The sequence below is a fragment of the Plectropomus leopardus genome, chromosome 12 (assembly GCF_008729295.1).
Source record: "Plectropomus leopardus isolate mb chromosome 12, YSFRI_Pleo_2.0, whole genome shotgun sequence".
Taxonomy (NCBI): Eukaryota; Metazoa; Chordata; class Actinopteri; order Perciformes; family Serranidae; genus Plectropomus; species Plectropomus leopardus.
Window position 1 is genome coordinate 7,376,054 of NC_056474.1, and position 25,776 is coordinate 7,401,829.

General features: G+C 37.1%; 1 protein-coding gene and 1 long non-coding RNA gene across 4 annotated transcripts in view; one reads left to right on the top strand and one right to left on the bottom strand.

The window, feature by feature from the left end:
* Positions 1-1,404: 1,404 nt before the first annotated feature.
* LOC121951927 lies at positions 1,405-4,828 on the bottom strand. The gene is made up of 3 exons (XR_006106410.1): positions 4,677-4,828; positions 2,723-3,086; positions 1,405-1,693 (listed from the first exon to the last, which is right to left on the bottom strand). It is a non-coding gene; the product is annotated as an uncharacterized LOC121951927 (long non-coding RNA).
* Positions 4,829-10,951: 6,123 nt separating this feature from the next.
* The window catches only part of myripa (myosin VIIA and Rab interacting protein a), a 42,711-nt gene continuing 27,886 nt past the window's right edge, over positions 10,952-25,776 (top strand). For all 3 annotated transcript variants that reach the window (XM_042498006.1, XM_042498009.1, XM_042498008.1), the window contains exons 1-3: positions 10,952-11,436; positions 13,376-13,548; positions 23,669-23,890. In XM_042498006.1, coding sequence (XP_042353940.1) covers positions 13,439-13,548; positions 23,669-23,890 — 332 coding nt within the window. In that variant the 5' untranslated portion in view covers positions 10,952-11,436; positions 13,376-13,438. The remainder of the gene's footprint in view (positions 11,437-13,375; positions 13,549-23,668; positions 23,891-25,776) is intronic.

Below are 25,776 nucleotides of genomic sequence, written 5' to 3' on the forward strand. Positions count from 1 at the left end.
CGCACACCGCGAGCTCTGCTCCGTCCATCCTGTTTCTCAAAAAAATCAACAATGTTATCATCTACTGCGCTGCTCTGCTGCCTGAATCTGTTACAAACACTTGTTTCTGAAAGTTATTAAGTTATAAAGTATGGAAGTTACTGTGATACAGTGACAAAGATAGTGTTACCCAACTTTTACTTGATATTGCCAAATGCTGCCGCACCTTTGTGCTATTAGAGTACAGTGGCACAAAGCTCAGGATTTTAACAGCTCTATACTACATGCTGTCAGGTTTATATTATGATATCATTTCCTTGTGTTTATGGTCAATTTTATGATCAGTGTCATGTGACTTTATTACTTTTAGCCTTATGATTTCAGGTTGTCCATCCTTTCGTCTTTCTGTCCGTCCAGCCGGCCCGTTGTTGTGAACGAGAAATCTGAAAAATGCCTCGAGGGAATTTCTTCAAATTTAGCACAAACGTTCACTTGGACTAAAGGATAAAGTGATGTAGTGGTCAAAGGTCAGGGGTTACTGTGATCTTGCAACTAGCTATTTTTTTGTAAACTCAATATCTCAAGAACACGTCGAGGGAATTTCTTAAAATTTGGCATAAACATCCACTTGGGCTCAGAAATGAACTGATTAGAATCTGGTGCTCGGCAGTCAAAGGTCAAGGTCAAGGTGACTCATTAATCATGTTTTTTGCTTTGTTTGTTATGCAATACATCTCATCAGTTATGTTCACAAAATATAAATTTCAGGAGGTTTTCCACATACTACTTTTAAGAGGTACTTCATTAATTAAGGATATTTTGAGACAGAATGACAAAAATGATATATATATATATATATATAAGTAAGTAATGTGCTTTAAAGCATAGCTCTATTTTGATTTGAGTGAATTATTTCTGAAAACTAAACAATGTTTTATTTTTGCTCACAGAACAGTCTGTTTACATTGGTTATTGTCATTTTCACTTTAAGACAATTTCTGCGTTAATATTCTTTGTTCATTGGACTGGACAGAAAAAAACCCACATAAAAACGTATCCTAAAAAATGCTGCTAATGATTTATGAGTGCATTTAGATTAGAAATCCATCATTGTTCGTTTAGAAAATGACTGAGTTCTGAATGGGTATTTCAGGGTTTCAGATCTTTAAGTTAGGTGCTGATCTTGTGTTATGTAAAATTCAATACTGGTTCAATGCACATCTATATCTTCTGAGGTTATACTTTCAGTTTTGTTACTTTTAATTATTACTTGAATTTTTGGCCTTTGTTTTGGTTTTGTGTGGGCACAGGGCGGCCATGCCAAAGACAATGAGCTGCTTAAATTAAAATGTTAATCTTCAATCAGTTTGTAACTACTCAGAGACCAGCTGAGAAACAAGACACAGAGAATAACAAAACATTTGATTGTCTTTAATCTGAAACTCGTTTTATTTTGATAAGACTTTTGGTGGACAGCATAAGCGCAGCAGTGACTAATGTAACTGTTGACAGCAACAGCGTTTGAGCATGAACACCAGTTAACTCCACTTTAAGCAGTTCACTAACAGAGCCATTTGCTTTAACATAACGACAGCAGCGTGTATGTGATGCAGAAGTTACATGATCACCAGAATTCATTTCCACTGAAGTAGCTCAGCTCATGACATTCCTCTGTTCATACTTGGGATCATTCATGTCGCCGAAAATCTTTGGTCTGGAGACAGAGAGAGACAAATAAAAAGAGGTTACCCAAAATAGCTTCTCGATGCACGATAATATCGGCATGTCATCGGTATCAGCTGGTAATGTGATGATTTCTGCCAATATGACAAACCAATATTATTTATTTATTTATTTATTTATTTATTTATTTATTTTTAGCCGGATGCTGCCCTTTGAGGTGTCCATTATCAGGAACCTTCGTCTCAGTCATTAACCCTTAAACATCCTGCTCAGCTGTTTGGTAGACCGCATTTTGAGTCATTATATCTGCTGTTGAATTCAATCTGAGCCATCTCTACCAATCAGTTTAGGTATGTTGTGCTAAAAACAATTATTTTGAATACAGTGAAATAATTTCAAATATGATTTGTTTTACTGTCTAAAGCCATGCTTTACCTAACACTTGAATATGGCCCTTTCACTCTTGTTAATACCACAAATTTTATGTTATTTCATTGTATATTTGATGAAAAATGTATGTCAGTATGTATTTTTTTTTTTTTTTTTTTACCATTTCTAAGCTGTTTTCAAATGGTTAATATCTAGAATACATGCATAAAAATAATACCAGTACAGGTTATAAAACTAATTCCATGGTCACAAATTAATTCATGCTGGTATACTTACATATTACAGCATTATAACAGTAAATGACTCATAATTCTGATTTTTTTTTTTTCTGTGTTATTGTGAACGGCCTTCTCGTACATTTGGTAGGTTTTCCAAAACTATGGGGTATGTTTTAAAAAAAGAAACTTTGTTGTGTTTTTTATATCCCCAAGGACATAAATAAGGCAAAGGAAAAAAATGCTGTGTTTCTTTCCTTTTTTTTCATTAAGCGGAATTAACCCTCGAAAGTCTTCAAAACAAAAACAAGGGTTGTTTTTTTTTTCTTGTGGACTTTCAAGGGTTATTTCCACATAATGGACATCTTGTCGGGCATTATCTCTTAGGTATTTCATGTCTTTTAATCAAGCATGTTGTGTAAAGCCGATGTGTGTTCACATGAGGAGTCGCTCACCTGCGGGGACGACGAGGGGGAGGAGTGTCAGAGGTGCTGGATAGTTTGATCAGTAGTCATTGGATTGTGTGGCTGCTCAAACGAAGGCTGTTGAATAATTTTATAAGCAGATCAGTTCCACAAGTTAATTACAAATATCCCAGCATTCAGAGCTATTATTGATATAACATGCTCTGCCAACCAATAATGAGCAACTTAAAATATTGAAATCTGACACTTAAAGCAACTGTTTATTTAGACACAATCTGGAAGGTTTTATGTAAAATGGAAGTGGTCTTGCCATTGGAGCTCCTGGAAAACAAGCTCCTAGGACTTCGCCACACATGGCATGTCTTTTCTGTCTGTCTCCATTTTTTCTCTCCACCTGTAACAAATGAGAAACGTCAACTCCCAACGAATTTATGAAATCCAAATTTCAAATTCAAACAGAACAAAAGCTTTCAATCACGCTTTAGATTACAGCCTCCACAGTGTGAATATTAAGTACATATTGGATATCAATGAAATCCTGGGGGTACTTATACTGAGACGAATATGGAAATACAAGGAAGATTTTTAGGTATAATAAGTTGTGTTTAAGAGAGACTATATATATCATCACACAAAGTATTTTGCAACTAGTATTTAATAGCTATGGGCCACTGTAATATTTTTACTACAAGCATAGATTGCAAAAAGAATAGATGTGGCTGCCGTAACGTCACTCATTGGTTTGTGGACTGCCATTTTTAAAAATAGTTCCTCACAGTTGTCATTAAAGGGGAAAATGGTAACACAGACTGCTTTTGAACCAGGTTGTAAACATTTTTTTCATTTCTGCTGTAAAGTTGGACATTTTGACAAAGAGGTCAGTGGAGATTTGCTCGCTTTTGAAGCCTCAAGTGGACACTGAATGAAATTTCGTTTTTTGCACATCCATGTTTGCTTAATTTTTCGGCAAAAAAAAAATAAAAAAAAAAAAAAAAAAGACAAATAGTGGAAATATTGATTTTTTTTTGTGGTTTCTTTTCTTCCTTTTTTTCTTTTTTAATGATATACTTATATAAAAAATACTTTGTAAAATAAAGTTCATAAATACACTGTAGAAGAAGAAGAAGAAGGTAGAAAACAGATTTATTGGTCATTTTTTAAATCCAATTTTAAAAAATTAAATTACTTTTTTCCTTGATCATGCTACATCTTTTACAACACCATTTATTTACACATGTTAGGCTCAACCAGGGGAGGAATCAGACTGCAAATTTAAAGATTTAGCTATAAAAAATAATGCAGCTATGCTTTTAAAATGGTAGAAAATAAAATACAGAGGAAAAATATTGGGATGATCAATCCATCTGCTGATCAATACAAAGATCCTTTAAGAAAACAGCTTTTTTTTCTGTAAATGTTTTTGGCTCCTATTCGTCCAACCCTGCCACCTAGAAATTAGGCTATGTCTAAACCGTGTCTATCAGCATTAACGTTAGCAGGAATTCAGTGAATATTTGCAATTTTAAATCATGTTATTCAACAGCCCTAATTTAAAAACATTTTTTTGCAACAATAAATAGTTTGGCGGAAACTCAATGCAAGCCAGGTGGGGGTGCCTTTAAAAATAAGGGGAAATGTTTCAGGAAATGTATTAATGTATCTGGAAAGTCACAAAAAATGTCAAATCTGAGCATAGCAGTTAAATGTTTTGCATGTTTAGCTGATATGGTTATGTTTAAGCTATGGTTTCATCTGGTTCAAAAAAAAAAAAATTACAGTCCTGGTTTGATACAGAAAAGGTCTACAGGGACCAGGACCCAGCAATTACATCTGTCAGCATGTTTGTCTTTCATTGGATATGTCTAAGAGATTCACACTGTAATTTGCAGGCTGTAATCTTGAAGCATTACCAATCTTTGTCTATTGCAGACTTCTCTCTGCAACATAACGTTTGATATTTAGACCTGACGGTGGATCTTCTTACCTGAACAGGAGGCATTTGATCATCTCCCTCCACGGGGGCTGCATCAGTAGCAGTGAAGTCTGCAATGAGCAGGAAAACCTGCACACACAACAGGACCAGCAGCACTCTTTTGTCCATGACTGATGAGCTGTAGTTTGATGCAGAAGCAAACACACAGGTCTTTATATACTCGCTGCCAACAAAACCACTTTCATGTGGAAAGAGGGAAAACAATTAAGAGGGTGTATACAGATGCAAGATCACCCATCCACACGCACCACATCAGTAATTCAGTACTGTTTGTTTAACCATAAGACTAAATTAACCTTAATCTTGACTTCTGAATTGTTTAATTGGTAAATCTGATCCCTGTCCCTGCTCTTCCTCCCTAGGACATTTCCTGATTATATCAATGAAAATATACCAGCAGGTTTACACAGAAATTACATAATAATCTAAACTTTGTGCTTGAGGTCACATAAACTTCATGGTGTTTTACAACCTTTCCACTGAGGTAATTTGAGGTCAAGTTTTAATTTTGTGGTGATTCAACTTGTCTTCTAAAATGTAGTCAACTCAAAAATGTAAGGATGCCTGGATACTAATTTTTTTTGTATTTGTGTGTTTGATAGTACTGGTTTAGTGAAAGGGGAGACAGAGAGAGGATGACATGCAGCAAAGGGCCAAGGGTAAAGTCAGACCTACAGCCACTGCAGCAGGGACGCGGCCTTCGCCTGCTCTACCAGGTGAGGCACAGGGTGCTTTTTAAAGTTAAAACAAATATTTTATGTACTTTTACAGTGTAAATATAAAGCTTATTTTAAAAAAAAAATGAATAAATAAAAAGAATGGGTATTAAAGGCCAAATAAAAAAGCCCTGATTGAATACTCTGTCATTCTGATGCTTGTACCTGAGTAAACTTTAGTGACATGCCACAATTGCTAAAATTAATACACATTCAGCAATTTTTTTTCCAACTGCAGACAATATTTTTTAAATGATGGCATTTATGAAAGATTCTGTACTCAATGCTATTTACTAACAATTATAATAAAATAAGATAACTATTTAGTCACATAATGAGGAAATTTGCATTATTACAGTAGCAAATGGATATTAAAGCAAGATATGTACAAGATAAAGCAAGCATTGTAACAAAAATACTATAAACAAGACGCAAAACTCAACAGTTTATATCTACACCAATCGCACATGGAAAAAGCCCATTGTGATGATAAAATTGCACAACTTGTAAGTCCATTTTGGTGTTACTGATATTGCTCTCATTATAATTAATCTGGAATGTGTGTGTTTCTTTCTTTCTTTTTTTTTTTTTTTTTTTTTTTTTACTGTTTTTAAGGGAAATAATGTGCCAAAGTGCATAAAAAGCAATAAAAAGAGCTTACTCATCAAAAATAAAATAAAAAAATCCCAGGAAGGATCCCCCTGGATTACCCTTCTAACATCCCTGCTCAGCCCCAAATCCTCCAATCCTAGAAACACCCCTGGCTGATAAAGATACAGGTATCCAAGGTACAGTCTATTCAACTATTGTATTTGCATTCCTGACATCCCTCCTGTCATTTCAGGCTGTAATTCTCCACCTGTCCACTAGTTGCCCTCAGCGCCTCTGTCAGTCACCTGCTGGCTTTACCTGCTCCTGATTATCCAATCAGACTCATCTTCCTGCGCACACCGCGAGCTCTGCTCCGTCCATCCTGTTTCTCAAAAAAATCAACAATGTTATCATCTACTGCGCTGCTCTGCGCCTGAATCTGTTACAAACACTTGTTTCTGAAAGTTATTAAGTTATAAAGTATGGAAGTTACTGTGATACAGTGACAAAGATAGTGTTACCCAACTTTTACTTGATATTGCCAAATGCTGCCGCACCTTTGTGCTATTAGAGTACAGTGGCACAAAGCTCAGGATTTTAACAGCTCTATACTACATGCTGTCAGGTTTATATTATGATATCATTTCCTTGTGTTTATGGTCAATTTTATGATCAGTGTCATGTGACTTTATTACTTTTAGCCTTATGATTTCAGGTTGTCCATCCTTTCGTCGTCTTTCTGTCCGTCCAGCCGGCCTGTTGTTGTGAACGAGAAATCTGAAAAATGCCTCGAGGGAATTTCTTCAAATTTAGCACAAACGTTCACTTGGACTAAAGGATAAAGTGATGTAGTGGTCAAAGGTCAGGGGTTTACTGTGATCTTGCAACTAGCTATTTTTTTGTAAACTCAATATCTCAAGAACACGTCGAGGGAATTTCTTAAAATTTGGCATAAACATCCACTTGGGCTCAGAAATGAACTGATTAGAATCTGGTGCTCGGCAGTCAAAGGTCAAGGTCAAGGTGACTCATTAATCATGTTTTTTGCTTTGTTATGCAATACATCTCATCAGTTATGTTCACAAAATATAAATTTCAGGAGGTTTTCCACATACTACTTTTAAGAGGTACTTCATTAATTAAGGATATTTTGAGACAGAATGACAAAAAAATATATATATATATATATATATATATATATATATAAGTAAGTAATGTGCTTTAAAGCATAGCTCTATTTATTGATTTGAGTGAATTATTTCTGAAAACTAAACAATGTTTTATTTTTGCTCACAGAACAGTCTGTTTACATTGGTTATTGTCATTTTCACTTTAAGACAATTTCTGCGTTAATATTCTTTGTTCATTGGACTGGACAAAAAAAAAAACACATAAAAAGGTATCCTAAAAAATGCTGCTAATGATTTATGAGTGCATTTAGATTAGAAATCCATCATTGTTCGTTTAGAAAATGACTGAGTTCTGAATGGGTATTTCAGGGTGTTTCAGATCTTTAAGTTAGGTGCTGATCTTGTGTTATGTAAAATTCAATACTGGTTCAATGCACACCTATATCTTCTGAGGTTATACTTTCAGTTTTTTGTTACTTTTTAATTATTACTTGAATTTTTGGCCTTTGTTTTGGTTTTGTGTGGGCACAGGGCGGCCATGCCAAAGACAATGAGCTGCTTAAATTAAAATGTTAATCTTCAATCAGTTTGTAACTACTCAGAGACCAGCTGAGAAACAAGACACAGAGAATAACAAAACATTTGATTGTCTTTAATCTGAAACTCGTTTTATTTTGATAAGACTTTTGGTGGACAGCATAAGCGCAGCAGTGACTAATGTAACTGTTGACAGCAACAGCGTTTGAGCATGAACACCAGTTAACTCCACTTTAAGCAGTTCACTAACAGAGCCATTTGCTTTAACATAACGACAGCAGCGTGTATGTGATGCAGAAGTTACATGATCACCAGAATTCATTTCCACTGAAGTAGCTCAGCTCATGACATTCCTCTGTTCATACTTGGGATCATTCATGTCGCCGAAAATCTTTGGTCTGGAGACAGAGAGAGACAAATAAAAAGAGGTTACCCCAAAATAGCTTCTCGATGCACGATAATATCGGCATGTCATCGGTATCAGCTGGTAATGTGATGATTTCTGCCAATATGACAAACCATTTATTATTTATTTATTTATTTATTTATTTATTTATTTATTTATTTATTTATTTATTTTTAGCCGGATGCTGCCCTTTGAGGTGTCCATTATCAGGAACCTTCATCTCAGTCATTATTTCCACATAATGGACATCTTGTCGGGCATTATCTCTTAGGTATTTCATGTCTTTTAATCAAGCATGTTGTGTAAAGCCGATGTGTGTTCACATGAGGAGTCGCTCACCTGCGGGGACGACGAGGGGGAGGAGTGATCAGAGGTGGCTGGATAGTTCGATCAATAGTCAGATAGTGTGACTGCCCAAACGAAGGCTGTTGAATAATTTTATAAGCAGATCAGTTCCACAAGTTAATTACAAATATCCCAGCATTCAGAGCTATTATTGATACAACATGCTCTGCCAACCAATAATGAGCAACTTAAAATATTGAAATCTGACACTTAAAGCAACTGTTTATTTAGACACAATCTGGAAGGTTTTATGTAAAATGGAAGTGGTCTTGCCATTAGAGCTCCTGCAAAACAAGATCCTAGGACTTCGCCACATATGGCATGTCTTTTCTGTCTGTCTCCATTTTTTCTCTCCACCTGTAACAAATGAGAAACGTCAACTCCCAACGAATTTATGAAATCCAAATTTCAAATTCAAACAGAACAAAAGCTTTCAATCACGCTTTAGATTACAGCCTCCACAGTGTGAATATTAAGTACATATTGGGTATCAATGAAATCCTGGGTACTTATACTGAGACGAATATGGAAATACAAGGAAGATTTTTAGGTATAATAAGTTGTGTTTAAGAGAGACTATATATATCACACAAAGTATTTTGCAACTAGTATTTAATAACTATGGGCCACTGTAATATTTTTACTACAAGCATAGATTGCAAAAATAATAGATGTGGCTGCCGTAACGTCACTCATTGGTTTGTGGACTGCCATTTTTAAACCTGCAGTCTGGTATTTGGCTGTTGCCGTCTTGTTTTTGGGGAGTTAGAAGTGGACATGTTTAGGCAAACGGTGAGGGGTGGATCTGACTGAGAGGCTGCGGACAATCTCAGCACAATAAATAGTTTGGCGGAAACTCAATGCAAGCCAGGTGGGGATGCCTTTAAAAATAAGGGGAAATGTTTCAGGAAATGTATTAATGTATCTGGAAAGTCGCAAAAAATGTCAAATCTGAGCATAGCAGTTAAATGTTTTGCATGTTTAGCTGATATGGTTATGTTTAAGCTATGGTTTCATCTGGTTCAAAAAAAAAATATTACAGTCCTGGTTTGATACAGAAAAGGTCTACAGGGACCAGGACCCAGCAGTTACATCTGTCAGCATGTTTGTCTTTCATTGGCTATGTCTAAGAGATTCACACTGTAATTTGAAGGCTGTAATCTTGAAGCATTACCAATCTTTGTCTATTGCAGACTTTCTCTCTGCAACATAACGTTTGATATTTAGACCTGACGGTGGATCTTCTTACCGGATCAGGAGGCATTTGATCATCTCCCACCACGGGGGCTGCATCAGTAGCAGTGAAGTCTGCGATGAGCAGGAAAACCTGCACACACAACAGGACCAGCAGCACTCTTTTGTCCATGACTGATGAGCTGTAGTTTGATGCAGAAGCAAACACACAGGTCTTTATATACTCGCTGCCAACAAAACCACTTTCATGTGGAGGGAGGGAAAACAATTAAGAGAGGGTGTATACAGATGCAAGATCACCCATCAACACGCACCACATCAGCAATTCAGTACTGTTTGTTTAACCATAAGACTAAATTAACCTTAAAACAAATATTTTATGTACTTTTACAGTGTAAATATAAAGCTTAATTTAAAAAAAAAGAATAAATAAAAAGAATGGGTATTAAAGCCCAAATAAAAAAGCCCTGATTGAATACTCTGTCATTCTGATGCTTGTACCTGAGTAAACTTTATTGACATGCCACAATTGCTAAAATTAATACACATTCAGCAATTTTTTTTTCCAACTGTAGACAATATTTTTTTAATGATGGCATTTTTGAAATATTCTGTACTCAATGCTATTTACTAACAATTATAATAGCTATTTGGTCACACAATGAGGAAATTTGCATTATTACAGTAGCAAATGGATATTAAAGCAAGATATGTACAAGATAAAGCAAGCATTGTAACCAAATTACTATAAACAAGACGCAAAACTCAACAGTTTATATCTACACCAATCGCACATGGAAAAAGCCCATTGTGATGATAAAATTGCACAACTTGTAAGTCCATTTCGGTGTTACTGATATTGCTCTCATTATAATAATCTGGAATGTGTGTGTTTCTTTCTATCTTTCTTTTTTTTTTTTTTTTTTTTTTTTTTTTTTTTTACTGTTTTTAAGGGAAATAATGTGCCAAAGTGCATAAAAAGCGATAAAAAGAGCTTACTCATCAAAAATAAAATAAAAATCCCAGGAAGGATCCCCCTGGATTACCCTTCTAACATCCCAGCTCAGCCCCAAATCCTCCAATCCTAGAAACACCCCTGGCTGATAAAGATACAGGTATCCAAGGTACAGTCTATTCAACTATTGTATTTGCATTCCTGACATCCCTCCTGTCATTTCAGGCTGTAATTCTCCACCTGTCCACTAGTTGCCCTCAGCGCCTCTGTCAGTCACCTGCTGGCTTTACCTGCTCCTGATTATCCAATCAGACTCATCTTCCTGCGCACACCGCGAGCTCTGCTCCGTCCATCCTGTTTCTCAAAAAAATCAACCATGTTATCATCTACTGCGCTGCTCTGCGCCTGAATCTGTTACAAACACTTGTTTCTGAAAGTTATTAAGTTATAAAGTATGGAAGTTACTGTGATACAGTGACATTGGTCAAATTACAGCGCACGAAAACAAATGTGTCCATGAAATGCAGCGTGTGTTTTCGGTCTGAAAACTCTTTTTTCCTCTCACTTGTTGACACAAACTTTCATCACATCCATGTCGCCTAATTCTTTGTTCCAGCAGAAAAACACTGGAAGTAGACCTCCCGGATCAGGCTTTATCCTGAGTTTCCCTCAGAAACCGGGACAGGCTGCACTGAACAGACCCGCAGCTGGGAAACCTTTCTTTAACCCTCTTTACACATTTTTTATTCACATGCTTCATCTTTATAGACTAGTTTTGTTTTTAGCGACAGATCACACGAGGAGTAAACGGACTGAAGACGTGTTTTCCGTCACCGGTGGCCAGTTTCACCCGAGAGGACAACAGAGTCTAAGATCGGTGAGTTTTCATACTTTTTGACTTTTTAAGGACAAGGTGTACAATAAAACGCGCAAACCTCTTTTTAACATATGAAGTTAAACTGTTTATTGTAAGCAGCCTGTTAAAAAATCATTATTATCTGTAGAATATTTGCTTATAAAAAAAAGTCTGCGATAACTCACTGGAAATGTCGCCTTTAATTCTCGCATTTATTCTACTTCGGATTGTTTAATATTTATTTAACATCACAGTAACGAAGTTCACAAGATAAGTATAAGAAACATAGAAACCATAATTGATATTAAGAGACTGTTTGTTATATATAAGAGGGAAGGGGGTGGGTCTAAAAAGGGGGGGGGGGGCGGGGTATGAAAAATTTTTTTTTTTTGTTTTAATTTTGGCTCAGGGGAGCAGCATACAAATTTAAACTGTTGTGTTTTGTATTCACTTGACTTGTTATCTTTGAAAATAGCTGAAATTACACAATTATCATAGCCTGAAACTATAAAAACAGAAATGGTCAGACTTTTCACAGTTCCAACAGTCCTTTAATACATGTCGTATGAACACTTACATCAGAAAAAAAAAAATATGTATATAACAAAATTTTAACTTAAAATAGTGATATTTTATCAAAATCACTTTATGTCTTATTTAGACTTTGGGCAAAAATAAATTGTTGCATGAATTAACCAGCATGCATGATAACAGTAAAAAAATGAGGCTTTTTTCAGCTCCAGGATTTCATCTTTAAGTTTTAACTTTCAAATATAAATGAGTTTAAAATCTAACAACTAAGTTATGCTGAATGGATGCTCATACATTTCCCCAATTAACCCAGAAAGGCAGGGTAAATATATGTAGCTTCTGGGGAGGGGAAAAATAAAATAAAATAAAAAATGAACAAAAAAAGTAAATAAGTTACAGCCCAGCACCCCCCTTCCTCTGATTAATAAGGAACAGTCCCTAAGATAAACAGTTTTGCCTCACTGGCGTCTGTTGGCAGATGAATATTAAACAGCTCTCCTCTCTAGCTGAGCTCCACATCCACAGTTATTCACTGCAGACACCCTGATCTGCCGTCATGTTGGCTTCAATCATAAAAAACCTGGCCTCATATTTCTGTCTGACAGAGAGAGATTTCCTCCTCAGGAATGCTAATGCAGAAAACCCAAATCCTGCTCGGTGTTAATACCCCTGATTTACTTGTGTAAGTGGCTTGTGGGACGTCAAAAATGAGTTTGAAGTGCTTATAGACCCAGTTCTGTTCTCCATAATGTAAAACAGGAGGCTGTATGTGTGTGTGAGTTGTATGATTTAATGCATATTATACAGTTAAAAGTGTTAAAACAATAGACGTGGTTGCAAATATAAGAAAGGACTCATGGGGGCACTTTATGAATTACAGTGATATTTCACCACATCAACTAGAGCTGTTTATTTATAAAAAAAATCCTTTAATATAAAAGTATTCTTCAGAATATACTTGTTCTGCCTTACAAAAGTAATCAGCAGTGAAATACATGATTTTTTTAAAAAATAAAAGAAAATCCTTTAAGTCATCCTGAAAAAAGTAAAAATAATGACTTAGTATCTCAATATAATTATTTTTTTTAATAATGAAAAACTTTCTCCAAATAATGATTAAGTATCTCAAAAATAATAAGAAACTTTCTCGAAATAAGGAAAAACATTCTCAAAATAATGACTTAGTATCTCAAAATACTGACTTAGTATCTCAAAATAATGACTTAGTATCTCAAAACAATGAGAACTTCTCCTAAAATAATGAAAAACGTTCTCCAAATAATGATTAAGTATGTCAAAATAATAAGAATCTATCTTGAAATAGTGAAATAATGAGTTAGTATGTCGAACGAATTAAAAAGAACATTCTGAAATTAAATTTCTGTGCTGATTGGTGTATTTTTTTAATGTATATGTTTCTCTTCTTCAGATGTTATCAATAAGCTGATTGATTGATCAGAAGGCTCGAGTGACAGCCGGAGGTTTGTCAGCGATGGGCAGGAAGTTAGATCTGTCGGGGCTGACGGACAGCGAGGCGGAGCATGTCCTGCAGGTGGTGCAGAGAGACATGAAGCTACGCAAGAAGGAGGAGGAGCGTCTCAGGTCAGTTCTGCCATCACGGTGACTTTTAATATATAAAACTGCAGTATTTATATTTACTGCTTATGGTCAGACTGTAGAAATACTACACTAATACTAATACTAAAACCTTTACTAATAGTAAAATTCATGCATTCAAACTTTTTCTGAATTCAGAGTAAGTAGAACTGAAATATATCTGAAGTACCAAAAGTACTCAATATGCAGTTTCCCATTATATTATATTATTGGATCAAAAATGTGACTTAAATACAGTTTTGTTTGGTGCTACTGCGTCATTTTTATGCCTCCATGCCAGCAATAGCTGAGGCCGAAGGTATTAGGGCTTTAAGTTGTTCCTCCGTTGTCTCAAGAACACCGTAAGGGATTTTTAAAAAATTTTTGTCAAATTTGGCACAAACGTTCACTTGGACTCAAGGATGTCGTGGTTACATTTTGGTGATCAAAGGTCACTGTCACCTTGCATCTGTCTCATTTTCATGAACGCAATATCTCGAAAAGGCTATGAGACAGTTTCCTCAAATTTGGCACAAACGTCCACTCTGATTTAAGAATGAACTGATCAGAATTTGGTGGTCAAAGGGCACTGGGGCCTCACAAAACATAGTTTTGGCCATAACAAATAAATGAATACTCTTATTATGACAAAATTGCCCACAAATGTCTCATAGGATAAAATGATCAATGGAAGGTATTTATATCCCAAAAGTCAACTTCACTGTGACGAGGAGACATTTCGTAAGATACTAATTGGTGACTCTAGTTCAGAGCTTTTTTGATGTGAGCTGTGAAAATGATTCAAAACATTAAACTTAGAGAGAGAACAGCTAAACGATGACCTGAAACTCTACATCAAGTTTTGTAAAGCCAAAGGAAGCTGTAGATTCAGGTGAGAATTCTCTGTAACTTTATCGCTATGAGCCTTTCACCTCTTTTATATACATTGTTGTCATTAAAATAATGAATACAGCCTCTTTAATTTTCATCCTTTATTACGAGGCATTTTAGACGAATCAGACGGATTTCCGAACATTATCGTTTTTGTGAGTCAAGAGATAATTGAAAGCCAAATAATAAAACCATAATGAAATCTGTGTTTTACAATATGCTGTATTGTAAAAGCAGTAAACATTCACGTTGTGTGGGTCTGAAGGTGCATTCGAGGCATCTCTGAGGCTTCGGTGGGTGTTTCCCATCCTGCCTCTCTGCACTGGACAGGAAGTGACCTCCCTTTCCTGCTGCACTCAGAGTCGCTTCCTAAAGCTTCTGTCTAACCTTCAGAGTTCAAACACAACATGCACGAGCACAAAGACAGAAATCATAATTCGGATGGGTTTGAACTGAGCCGCAGACAGAGAGCGGTGCATAATAGTGGGAAATAATTCGTCTGCCTGTCAGAAGTTAAGAATAACACGATGATGTCATTTCCTCGTGACTTGTTCACATGCTCCTCGTGCCTTATTTTCCTTATACAATGTTAATGCTCTTCATATCTTAACCAAAAAGGCTTTCAGCGATTAGGGAATCAAAAGATAACAAGTTAGACCACACATGCAAGATAAAGTTAATGGCTGTAATTTCCTGAAGAATTCCAAAGGAGGAATTTTTAATGAGGAATTTGTGCCCTACGTGAGTTTTTGGCTGCTGGTTTTGTTATGTAGCTGTTTTCCTACGAGTTTTGTTTATCTCGTGCACCTCCGGGAGGATGCACATGCGTGTACACGTGGTTGATGTGGTATGCAGCCCGGGCCACTGGTCTCAGACAACTCCACTGACCTACAGGTGACAGAAATGAGTCAAGAAAAGCAGCTTCATGCCAACAAAGGCGAGAAGACGACTGCAAGTAAAAAGTACAGGATTTTGTGAATGTTTTTTGTGGAAGGAAATACATTCAGGTTCAGGTTTTTACTGTTGCAGCTGGTTGAGATGGAGCCATTTGTTTTTTAAATTATAAATAGAGTTAATTAGGTTTGTACAGTGGTGCATCCAAAAGGTTAGTAGATAAATTTTGCAGACTTTTAAATCTGTGGGCCTTGAATATTAACCTCCGCCAATTAGCTTTTGAAGAAGAAAAATGTGCGTTCTCGAGTGGATCTGAATTATTCTTCACTTTGGGAAACACTGAGATGTGGCGTTTGTCCTCAGGCTGCACACTCGGAGCGTTCCTTCAGTTATTTCAATGAAACCGTTTTGAGAAGTTCAGGCGGAAAGAGTCTCGTTGGTGGAGCTGCTTGAAGCACAAACCTTCACTTTGATGCAACAAATAACCGATTAGATTTTGGTGGCCGAAGGTCCAGGTCACTGTCACCTTCTGTCCATTTCATTCTTGTCAACCCAATGTCATAAGAACACCTTTCTAAAAAAAATGGCATTTGTTGTTCACTTGGACTCAAGACTGAACTGAAGAGAATTTAGTGGTCTAAAGTCAGGGTCACTAAGACCTCACAAAACCAGTTTTGGCCAAAACTCAAGAATTCTTATGCTAATTCTGAAAAATTTCACAGAAATGTCTAATAGGATAAAAAGACGAGGCAATGACATTTTAGATCCATGAGGTCAAAGTTCAACTTCACTGTGCCGTATAATGTTTGGCAAAACACTTTTTTGCCCGCTATACAATACTAGTTTTTTAATTTGAATTTGAACACCCCTATCTAATAAAAGTGGCATAAATATTTCAATATTTGCTATTGAAATGTGGCAAAGTAGAAGTATATACCTGATTGTACTTGAGTACAGTATCTTAGTTACTTTCCTTCTCTGTGTAACTTTAGCTGTTAATGAATCAGGGTTACTCTTGTAACTGGAAGCTTTATGGTTAAATTTCCACACGCCGTAACCCAGAGCGATTAAGTGTTGAGCTTTCTACTTCCTTGAACTTCAAGTGTGGGTGAGCAAGGTGCTTACTCACAGTTAATCTTGTTGTTGTTTACTGTTTACAAGATTTAACTAGACTTGTGCTGACATTAAGCTCCAAAAGAGGACATTTTTAAACACAGTCATACTATTTTCTTTATTTGTGAAGGAGGCCTCTTTTAGATTTAACCTGCCACATGAAGTCTGACACTTTCACACCACATCCTCTTTTTTAGCACACTGACACATGAGATCACGTAACATTTTCAGATATCACATCTGAGTGATAAATCACGCAGTCATGCAGGTTGTGCATCATTTCCCCTGAGTCCTTAAGAGGACTTTGACTTCATGCATCCTGCTTTTCAATTTCTCTCTCTGACACTGAGTGAGATGAAATCCACAAGCCTCTCTGAATGTCAAGCAGCAATGAGTGATAGACAGGGGAGACGGAGATTAGAAGGGGATACAGTTGGGTGGTGAATACAGTGTTGAACTGTACTTGTGGCTCCTGTTGCCCCGCAGAGGCCCGCACAGAGACTCAGAGCTCATCTGGGCTGCATCCTGCTTCCTGGACTCAATCTTTATCACACACCCATTAAACTGATAGATTAAACCTGCTCTGTTCTCTAGGTTGTTGCAACATAATAAATTCTGTAGATATTAATACTCTTGTCAGAGAAAATAAATATTTTATGATGAGGTTTGTGTACTGGCCAGCAGGGGGAGTGTTGAGCAGTGAAAAAGCTTTTAAAACTCTTCAGTAAACATGAGATCTAATGATTTTAAGGGGTTATTTTATCCAACAGTGATATAAATCACACCTGCTTAGTGTGTGTGCATAATCATTATATTCTGTATTCATGTTTTCAGGTAATCCAGTTTAATCCTGTGTAAAACCCTGAACACAGAACAGTAATTAGGTCCTATAATCTCTGAATTAAGGTGCTTATACGTATAGGAATGTATATACATGGATTTTACTCACACACACACACACACACACACACACACACACACACAGACACAGACTCACACACACACACACACACACACACAGGTTGTATCCAGTTTATAATAAACCAACTGTTAGATACACACAGTTAAAGGTTTGTGAGGCACACTGAGCTGAAACTAATGCAGTTTAACCCTTCGAAACCTGGATCAACATCACTTTTCTCAAAAAAAGCAAGGGGAACAAGTCAGGAAAAACATATGTATAAGTATAATTATTACATTTTTAACAGTATTTTACAAGTTAATTAGAATTTTTAAGCACTTTCAGGGCACTCTCTCGTTTGTTTAATTTCTACTCTTTTTGTTTTGTTTTTCTTCTAATTTTTTAGGTTATTTGTTGTACTTCCTTTTTTTAATGTTGATCATTAATACATAATAATACATATATTCTTAATCAGAATCAGAAAAACTAAAGTATTTTGACAGGTGACTCTTATTAATCTTTTAAAACAAATTTCTACCTCCTTAAATGCCCTCATTTCATTGTTCTGTGGTTCTTGGGACAATATACAGTATAAAATATCGCTACTCAGTAATGACGCAATACAATTCAACAGCACCACAGTCGACACCTCTGAAACAGTTTCAACAAAAACAGAAATTTCCTTCAGAAAAGGTCTGATAAACTGTTTTATGAGAATGCATTAGTTTCAGGTCAGTGTACATAATAAACTCAGTATATAAGATATGAACTTTATGATATTCCTGAAAACCTCTCCCGGATTCAGCCGCAGCCTGGATGTGTTGCGAGTATGAATAAGTTATAAAATGTGGTGATATTGATGTGGCACAAATGTCAGGCTGTGTTTATCTTGTAAAGTCTTTCAGCAGAATAACAAGTTCTGAGGAAAAACCACAGGAGCCGGTTCACTGCTGCCACTGCACCTGATGATCTGGGGATTGTTGGCAATTGCCACCCGCCCACACACAGCATACACAGCACAAACACACACACGCTGCTTGGCACTCTGCACCTCCGCAGTACACACACACACACACACACACACACACACAGAGCCTTACCGTGGATGTTAATCCTGGCTGATTGAGAGAGGAAGTCTGTAGAAGTGAAGTTGTGTTCAGTGTTACAGGAAGGTGAAAGCAGCCCTGAAGTACAGAAAAGAGATGTGGTTTAATGTGTTTTCCTGAGTCCTCTGCAATTTTGTGACCTCAGTATTACTCATCAGTCATTATCATGAGAATTTCAATTACTTTTTTCTGTATTTTATTCATATGCATATATTACAGTTTTATATTTATGACATAAAAATCCCACCTTTTATGTAATATTTTTAATAATATGGGAAATACTTTAATGTTACTGAATCAGTTTATCATGTTTCTGAGTACAATATTTAAACAAATCATTGACAGACTTCAAGGAAATGCTTCCTAAAAATACTTTTACAAGGACAAAAACATGACGTATTTGTTTTTACGGTTCAGCTGATAAACACAACAAAATACAAAGACTGGATCTCTGCCCATAGTTAATTTAAGCCACTTGTCATTGAAATAAACAATCTAATTCAAGCTTTCTTACCCTCTGCAAGTGATTGAATTCCTTAAACCTCTAAGACGTGCCTGGCCGCTGACGATGCTGGCCGAAATTCCTGTCTGTGAGAGGCTGTAGGTGGCTGATTTTTAACATATCATTTGAAACTAGAAAACCTTAGAAATCCAGTCACACCAACCATGTCACGCTAATTTCTCAGGTACGCTCCAAAGTTGGGCTTTATTTTTAAATTAATTTGGGCTTAATTAAGCCCAACATGACCTCAGACATCAAGATATACAAATGAAAATAGGTTATACGGGTACCCATTGGTCTTCCCTTTATAGTCACACCCAGTTTTGTGCAAAAACCATGCAGTTTTTTGCATGCAATTTTAATGTGTTGTGTTTGAATATTTCTGAAAACTCGGCTTTACGGATTTAAAATTGCATAAATTGGGTATAACTGTAAAGCAAAGCTAAGACTCTTATGGAATCAACAAGCCCATTTTATTAATGTGTGATGATGGTAGCCTCCATAATAGCCAATTCTTTGTAGTGACACAATTTCTTTTGAAGCTGACATCACTGTATCAAATGACTGATAGTGACTTTTAGGATAATCACAAACTCATGAAACTTTACAGCCACAAACTAAAGACCGTAAATATTCTGCATATTTTTGGCTTTCATAGGTAGATTTACAGTAAGGGGGCTTCTTGGGAGTTTCCAGAGCAGAAATACTTTCCACTGAATCTCTAAGAAGTGATATTCCTACAGAAATCTCCTACAGAAGGTTTTTGATGCCAAGTCACAGCATGGATTTTTCTGTGGTGTTCGAGGTGTTGGTGTTTTAATGTTGTATTCTGGAGGGATATTTGACTATTTTTAGTAATTCTTGAGTGGTAAATAACATTTAAATTAAGCACCAAACGTGTGTAACAAATGGCATCAACACAAAAATTGCTGCAACATCTCATGAGACATAATTGAGCATTTTATACCTCCATTATAATGCTCTGAGCCTCTTTACAGTCTAACCTTTAAGTTTTAATAGGTGCCTAACCAAAACACAACGTTTAGTACATGTTTAAAATCAGAAACTCGAAACAGGTTGCTTAGCTACATCCCAAATTTACAAAAAGACAAAAAATGGTTTTGTTAACACAAAGTTCATGTTTTGAATTAAATAACTATAATTACCATTAGCTATCAAGACAGAGCATGAACGTTAAACTCTGTAGTGTCAAGGCAAAAGCGCAGTCTTAAATGTCCCTGCTTCTACTGCTTTACTGAACATCTTCCTCCCAAAAGAAAAACAGATCCCTGTTAAAATCTTTAAACACAACGCACAAACAAATTCACACACATGCGAGCACGCATTAGTCGACATCTTATCGCCAAGGAGCAGACTTTTTGTGAGGATTATTGCAGCTGACAGAGCTCAAGCCTCTCCTCGTTTGTTCTCGTTTTAGGCCCGAAGCTAGAAAGCTGCTTTACACGAGTGTGTGAGGACAGAGCTGCACTGCAGATACTGTACAGAGTGAGCTGCCCAACATATATGTTTAATATCTCGGGGAATATTCAGATGAGAGCGATGATGAATGATGTATCTTTCAGCTTCTTAAGTGGTGTGTTTACATGCTGTTGTGGTCATGTATATTTCTGTTATTATCGTGCATCTTGCTGTGAGCGTCTTACAGTGTCTGTGTGTGGAGTTATTTATACCGTCCACTGAGCCTCAGTAATGGAGTGCGCTGCTGTAGAGAGAGGACAGCCGTCTCTCTGTCAGACGGGCATCTGAGGGACACTGTTAAATTTTTATAGTTAGGAAAATGTGACCTAAAAGTTAGTGCCAGTGTTGCAGCGCCAAGACATTAGGATTTTAAAGGGACTTCTATAATGTGTAGAGATGAGACAACTAATCAAGTCAAAGAAAATTTAATCTGCAATCAATTGTTGTTTAGGTGTTTATTCCTTTTAGACAGATGGAGAGAGATATTTGAAGATAGTGGATAATGTTTCACTGCTTTTTGACATTTTATAGACAGTTTATATACAATTAATTTGATAGAGGAAATAAGTGAAAATGACAATGAAAGACATTGTTACTGTAGTTGCAGCTTCAACTGTGTTATTTAGGGGAATTCTCTTTCCTTGTTCATCATTTTGCTATATCAGATGTGAATTACAGTTGCTTTGACATATTTTCTTGTTTTAATGGCTCCGTGCAGGCAATAGGCTGGAGGCATTATATTTTCGGCTTGTCTATACGTGCAGGACGTCTGTCTGTCTCGATCTCATGAACACGATATCTCAATAACTTTTGAGGAAACTTCTTTAAATTTTGCACAAATGTCCACTTGGACTCAATGATGAACTGATAGATTTTAGTAGTCCAAGATCAAAGGTGAAAGTCACTATGACCTTGCTTCCATCGCACTTTAAAGGAATTTCTTCAAATTTGGCACAAACGTGCACTTACAGTTTGGTGGTCAAAGGTCAAGGTCACTGTGGCCTCGTCTGTTCCAGTTTCATGAACACAGTGTCTCAAGACACTTTCTTCAAATGTGGCACAGATATTCTCCTGGTCTTAACCATGTACTGAGTATATTTTGATGGTCGAAGGTCAAGGTCAGTGTGACCTTCTGTGCTGTCAGAGGGAAAATGTGTGTGAAGCATCCATATTTTCACACACATGGATGTAAACTGTAAGTCCAACTTGACTTGGGCGCGGATGAATACAACCATGTGGCAGTAACTGTAGTTTAATGGCTGCTGGCTGCTTCTCTACATGTGTAATTCTCTATTTATCAAGCTTCTTTTTTCTTCTTTTTAGCCTCAAATTCACTTTAAAACAACCATATCTACATGTGGATTTTTCTCCTGTGAATACAGGCGATATAGAAGCTCGGTATCAGGGGATTACGGAATTAAATTTGGCTTTACATTTTGAGTCTTGGACATTAGAAATGAAATCAAATGGACTTTGAAACCCGCAGTGGCTCTTCTTCTTCCTGCCTCTGTCCTCGTGTTGTCAGACTCCATCAGTCTCCAGCAGTAATCACCTATAAATGATTCAGTCATGGCTGATGCTCCTGCAGTCCTGATGTGAAAATAATGGATTTTTTGTGACACTTTCCTTCTTACACTGGTTTCAATTTGTCTCTCTTCTGCCTCCATCCATCTTGTTTTCCTGTTTTAATTTCTTATTCCATCCTCTTTTAGCTGATGTTTGACATGTTTGCATTTGTTTGAGATGCAGCATATGTGACAGTGGTGGAAGAAGTACTTTTACTTTTAACTTAAAGAGAAGCCATGCCACAGTGTACACGTGGTAAAATAGTAATTGAAAGTCCTGCATTCAGAATTTTCAAAGGTTTAAATACAAAATCTTAGGGACTTTATATTCTACTATATGTTAAAGCACTTTTAATACCAAACGCATTTGCTCCAACATTTCTGATAATGAAGCTTATTTTTTTTAAACCAGAATGAAAGAAAAGACCTTGACGGTATAGCATGCGACATTGTTGGGTACTGTTTGTAAACCGTAGACTGTATAAATGTTTGACTTTGACGTCACCCATTGGTTTGTGGACTGTTCTTTAAAAGCCTCGACTTCAGCATTTTGACTGTCATCATCTTGGGTTTTTGGAGCTAGAAGTGATCTCAAGTGGCCATTAAAGGAACTGCATTTTTCAGCGTTCACATTGGCATTTCATTTTCGAGCCTCAGAGGTTTTTGCTTGATGAAAACATGCTTGCCACTGAAAGAGAAAGTAAAGCCAACCCCAGATTTACTGCGGTTTGGCATTTTGCCTCTATATATTTGCATTTTTTTGGTGCAATTTCTCTCGGATGACTGCTGCTTATGTCACCTGAGTGCATCCCACTCACAGAAAATGAGAGGAAAATAAGAAAATACAGGCAAAGTCTCTGCAGAAAAATACATTGCCACACACTTCTAGTGGGTTATAAATGCTGATTTAGAGGGATTACTTCTGTATGTGTCTATACATTGGTTTTTTCTTTTAATTCTGCATAGTAAAGTGCTCAAAAAGGAAATCTGAGCATCTATTACACCATAACTGCTAAAATTGTCACATGTCACAAGATTAAAAGCTCGAAAAAAGCCACTAAAGCAATAATAGGCGTTTATGATTCTCTGTATATAGGCAGAAAAGCTGCTGCTGCTATCATGGAAAACACACTGATGTATTATTCAGCATATCTGCCTGCTTTAACCTTTTCATGAACACAACAGGGAACCGTTAAATGAATGTGAAATAAATAATAGTAAGTACTCTCTCTTCAAATATTCAGTTAAGACAATTATGAATGAGAATTTCACTTTGAATAAGAGCTCTTATTGCATGTCACCATTTTCCAGTGACTAATGTACATAAGAGAGATATTGCTGCTTTTACATGATGTTTAGAAACTGATTAAAGTGACCGACTTTGTGAAACCACTTTAATTTGTGCTCCATTTTCATTAAAAGGGGGCAGAGGATCAGTGTGTGACTGGCTGTGTGTTTGTGTCGTGTCCTCACTGTGACAATCATCCTGTTTGACTCAGTAAACCCACAGAGAGGAGCTATATCTCCCTGTCACATATGTACTCAGACTTAAATATTCTGTTTTTACCCTCCGTTTTGTAATCTCTCTCTCTCTCCCTCTCTCTCTCTGGTTTCTCCATCTTCCTCCCTCTAACCATCCCCTCTCTCTCCCCCCTCCTCCTGGTCCTCCCCACAGCGAACTGAAGCAGGAGCTGGACGAGGAGGGCAGTCGCTGCCTCCTGCTGTCACGGCAGAGTTGCTTCAACCAGCGCTGCTGCATCCGCTGCTGCTCGCCCTTCACCTTCCTGCTCAACCCCAAGCGCCAGTGCCGCGACTGCCACTACAACGTCTGCAAGGCCTGCCGGGTCTACAACAAGCGGGACAAAGCCTGGCTCTGCTCCGCCTGCCAGAAGAGCAGGTAAGGTCAGGCAGCGGTGGTGGCGACGGTGATTCAGATGATGTGTGTCGAATGCATGAGGATAAGTGAAGGATGAGAGGCTGACGGTGACGTCAAAGGTTATTAAGGTCTTACTCTGCTGCTGGAGAGATGGATTTAGAACTTATTACTCACAACAGAGTCACTAAGATACAGAACGGGATAAAGTCTTCCACTGACTGAAATATTTGTAACATGACAGAAAAAGATGCACCAGTTTATGGTGTTGCAAGAAAAATGTACGTACAAAGGCAATTTACTCATTTTCTTTTATTTAATTTCTTTTTGTAGTGTTGAATGCAGCTTCTCTGTTTTTGTTTACAGAAAAATGCACCGTTCAGTTTTCAAATGTTTGCTGTTTTTTCATTTTGCTGCAGTTCAACATGTCGAAATTTGGTGATACAGCTCAGATGTGACATGTTTATGGATGTTTGTTCAGTCTCTGAGTATGGCACAAACCTGTTGGTTGATTTGGAAAACGTGTAGTGATGTAAGTTGGCATTCAGGGGTTGACGCTTGAATTTTAAGGTCCTGCCACCGACTGTGGGCTGTTGGTTAATGTTGGGGTGATTGATGAGTGTCTGTTGAGCTAGTTTTTTGCCTTGTGTCGTGCATTAGCTATTGTCAACCCTTTGTCGTCTTTTTTCAGTAGTTTCAGCATGTTGAATCGCTGTCAGATGGCAGAGCCCGTTGTTAAATGAAATTGCTCTGGTTGGCAGTTCAGCTCAGCAATCAAGAAAAGAAACTTCTCATTAGCAGTAACAGTTCGAGTAAATATCCTTTGTCAATGTCCTACCCGGCTAAGTAGCATCTTGAATTGGTCCTCTTGGTTTCCCTTTTTTCCCTTATTTAATGATGAATACAGACCACAGTGGACTCTGGTATAAAGAGCTGTTTCCTTGCAACAGTCAGCTTTCGTTGCTGTGAGTTCTTTGATGTCAGTTTCGTGTTTCTGGGCCTTTAAAGGATAAGATTGGTGTCTAAATGTTTAGTAAGCCTCAAAACATGGACATAGCCATTGTGATGTCACAAATTGGTTTGTGGTCTCCCAATTTGAACCCTCAAGTGTTTTTGGAGCCAGAAGTGATCATACCTGGACGCGTTACAGGCTATCTGCCAATAGCGTCTTTAAGCTACTCAGTCAGATCCACCCTTTCACCTAAATATGGTCACTTCTGTCTCTAAAAATTCAAACTGGCAACGGCCAAAGGCTTAACTCGAGGCTTCAAAACGGGAGTTTACAAACATTATTTTCACAATGCTTAGAATAAACAACAGCGCCCAACTTCACGGTAATAAAGGAACACGTCCCCCACTGCAAAAGTGTGACGCTTTAATTTGTAGCTACATTTAAGGATGGCAAACATTATTTTTACAGTGACAATACATACTGTACTTGTAGTATTGATGATGATGATGTATATGTGACAGTAACAGCACATCTCGTACTTGTGAGCGATATTGCAGCACACTGGTCCTGATACTGCATTATTGTGACTGTCATGACCTTTTGAAGGTCATCACACTGGAAATGGTTCACATTATTAGGAGACGTTTTCGTTTTTAACGCCCACTGAATTATTATAGGCCCCGTGGAGTTATGGTGGACACATTAATCTGCTCCTGTGGAGCGTGAATGTGCATAGGTCCAATTCACCCGGTGTACAGATTAATGTCAACTCTTGTACGTTTCTGTGTCATATTGTTTGTGATTTATGTGTTTTTATTTTGTTTTTACACTTGCTGCAACACAAATTGCCCTTTGGGACAAATGATGAATTGAATTAAGCAATAGAGGTCTATGTCACACAAAAAGTTGTCGGTGTGTTTGCAGAATTACAGGCTGTAATTTCATCAGTGGGTTTTAG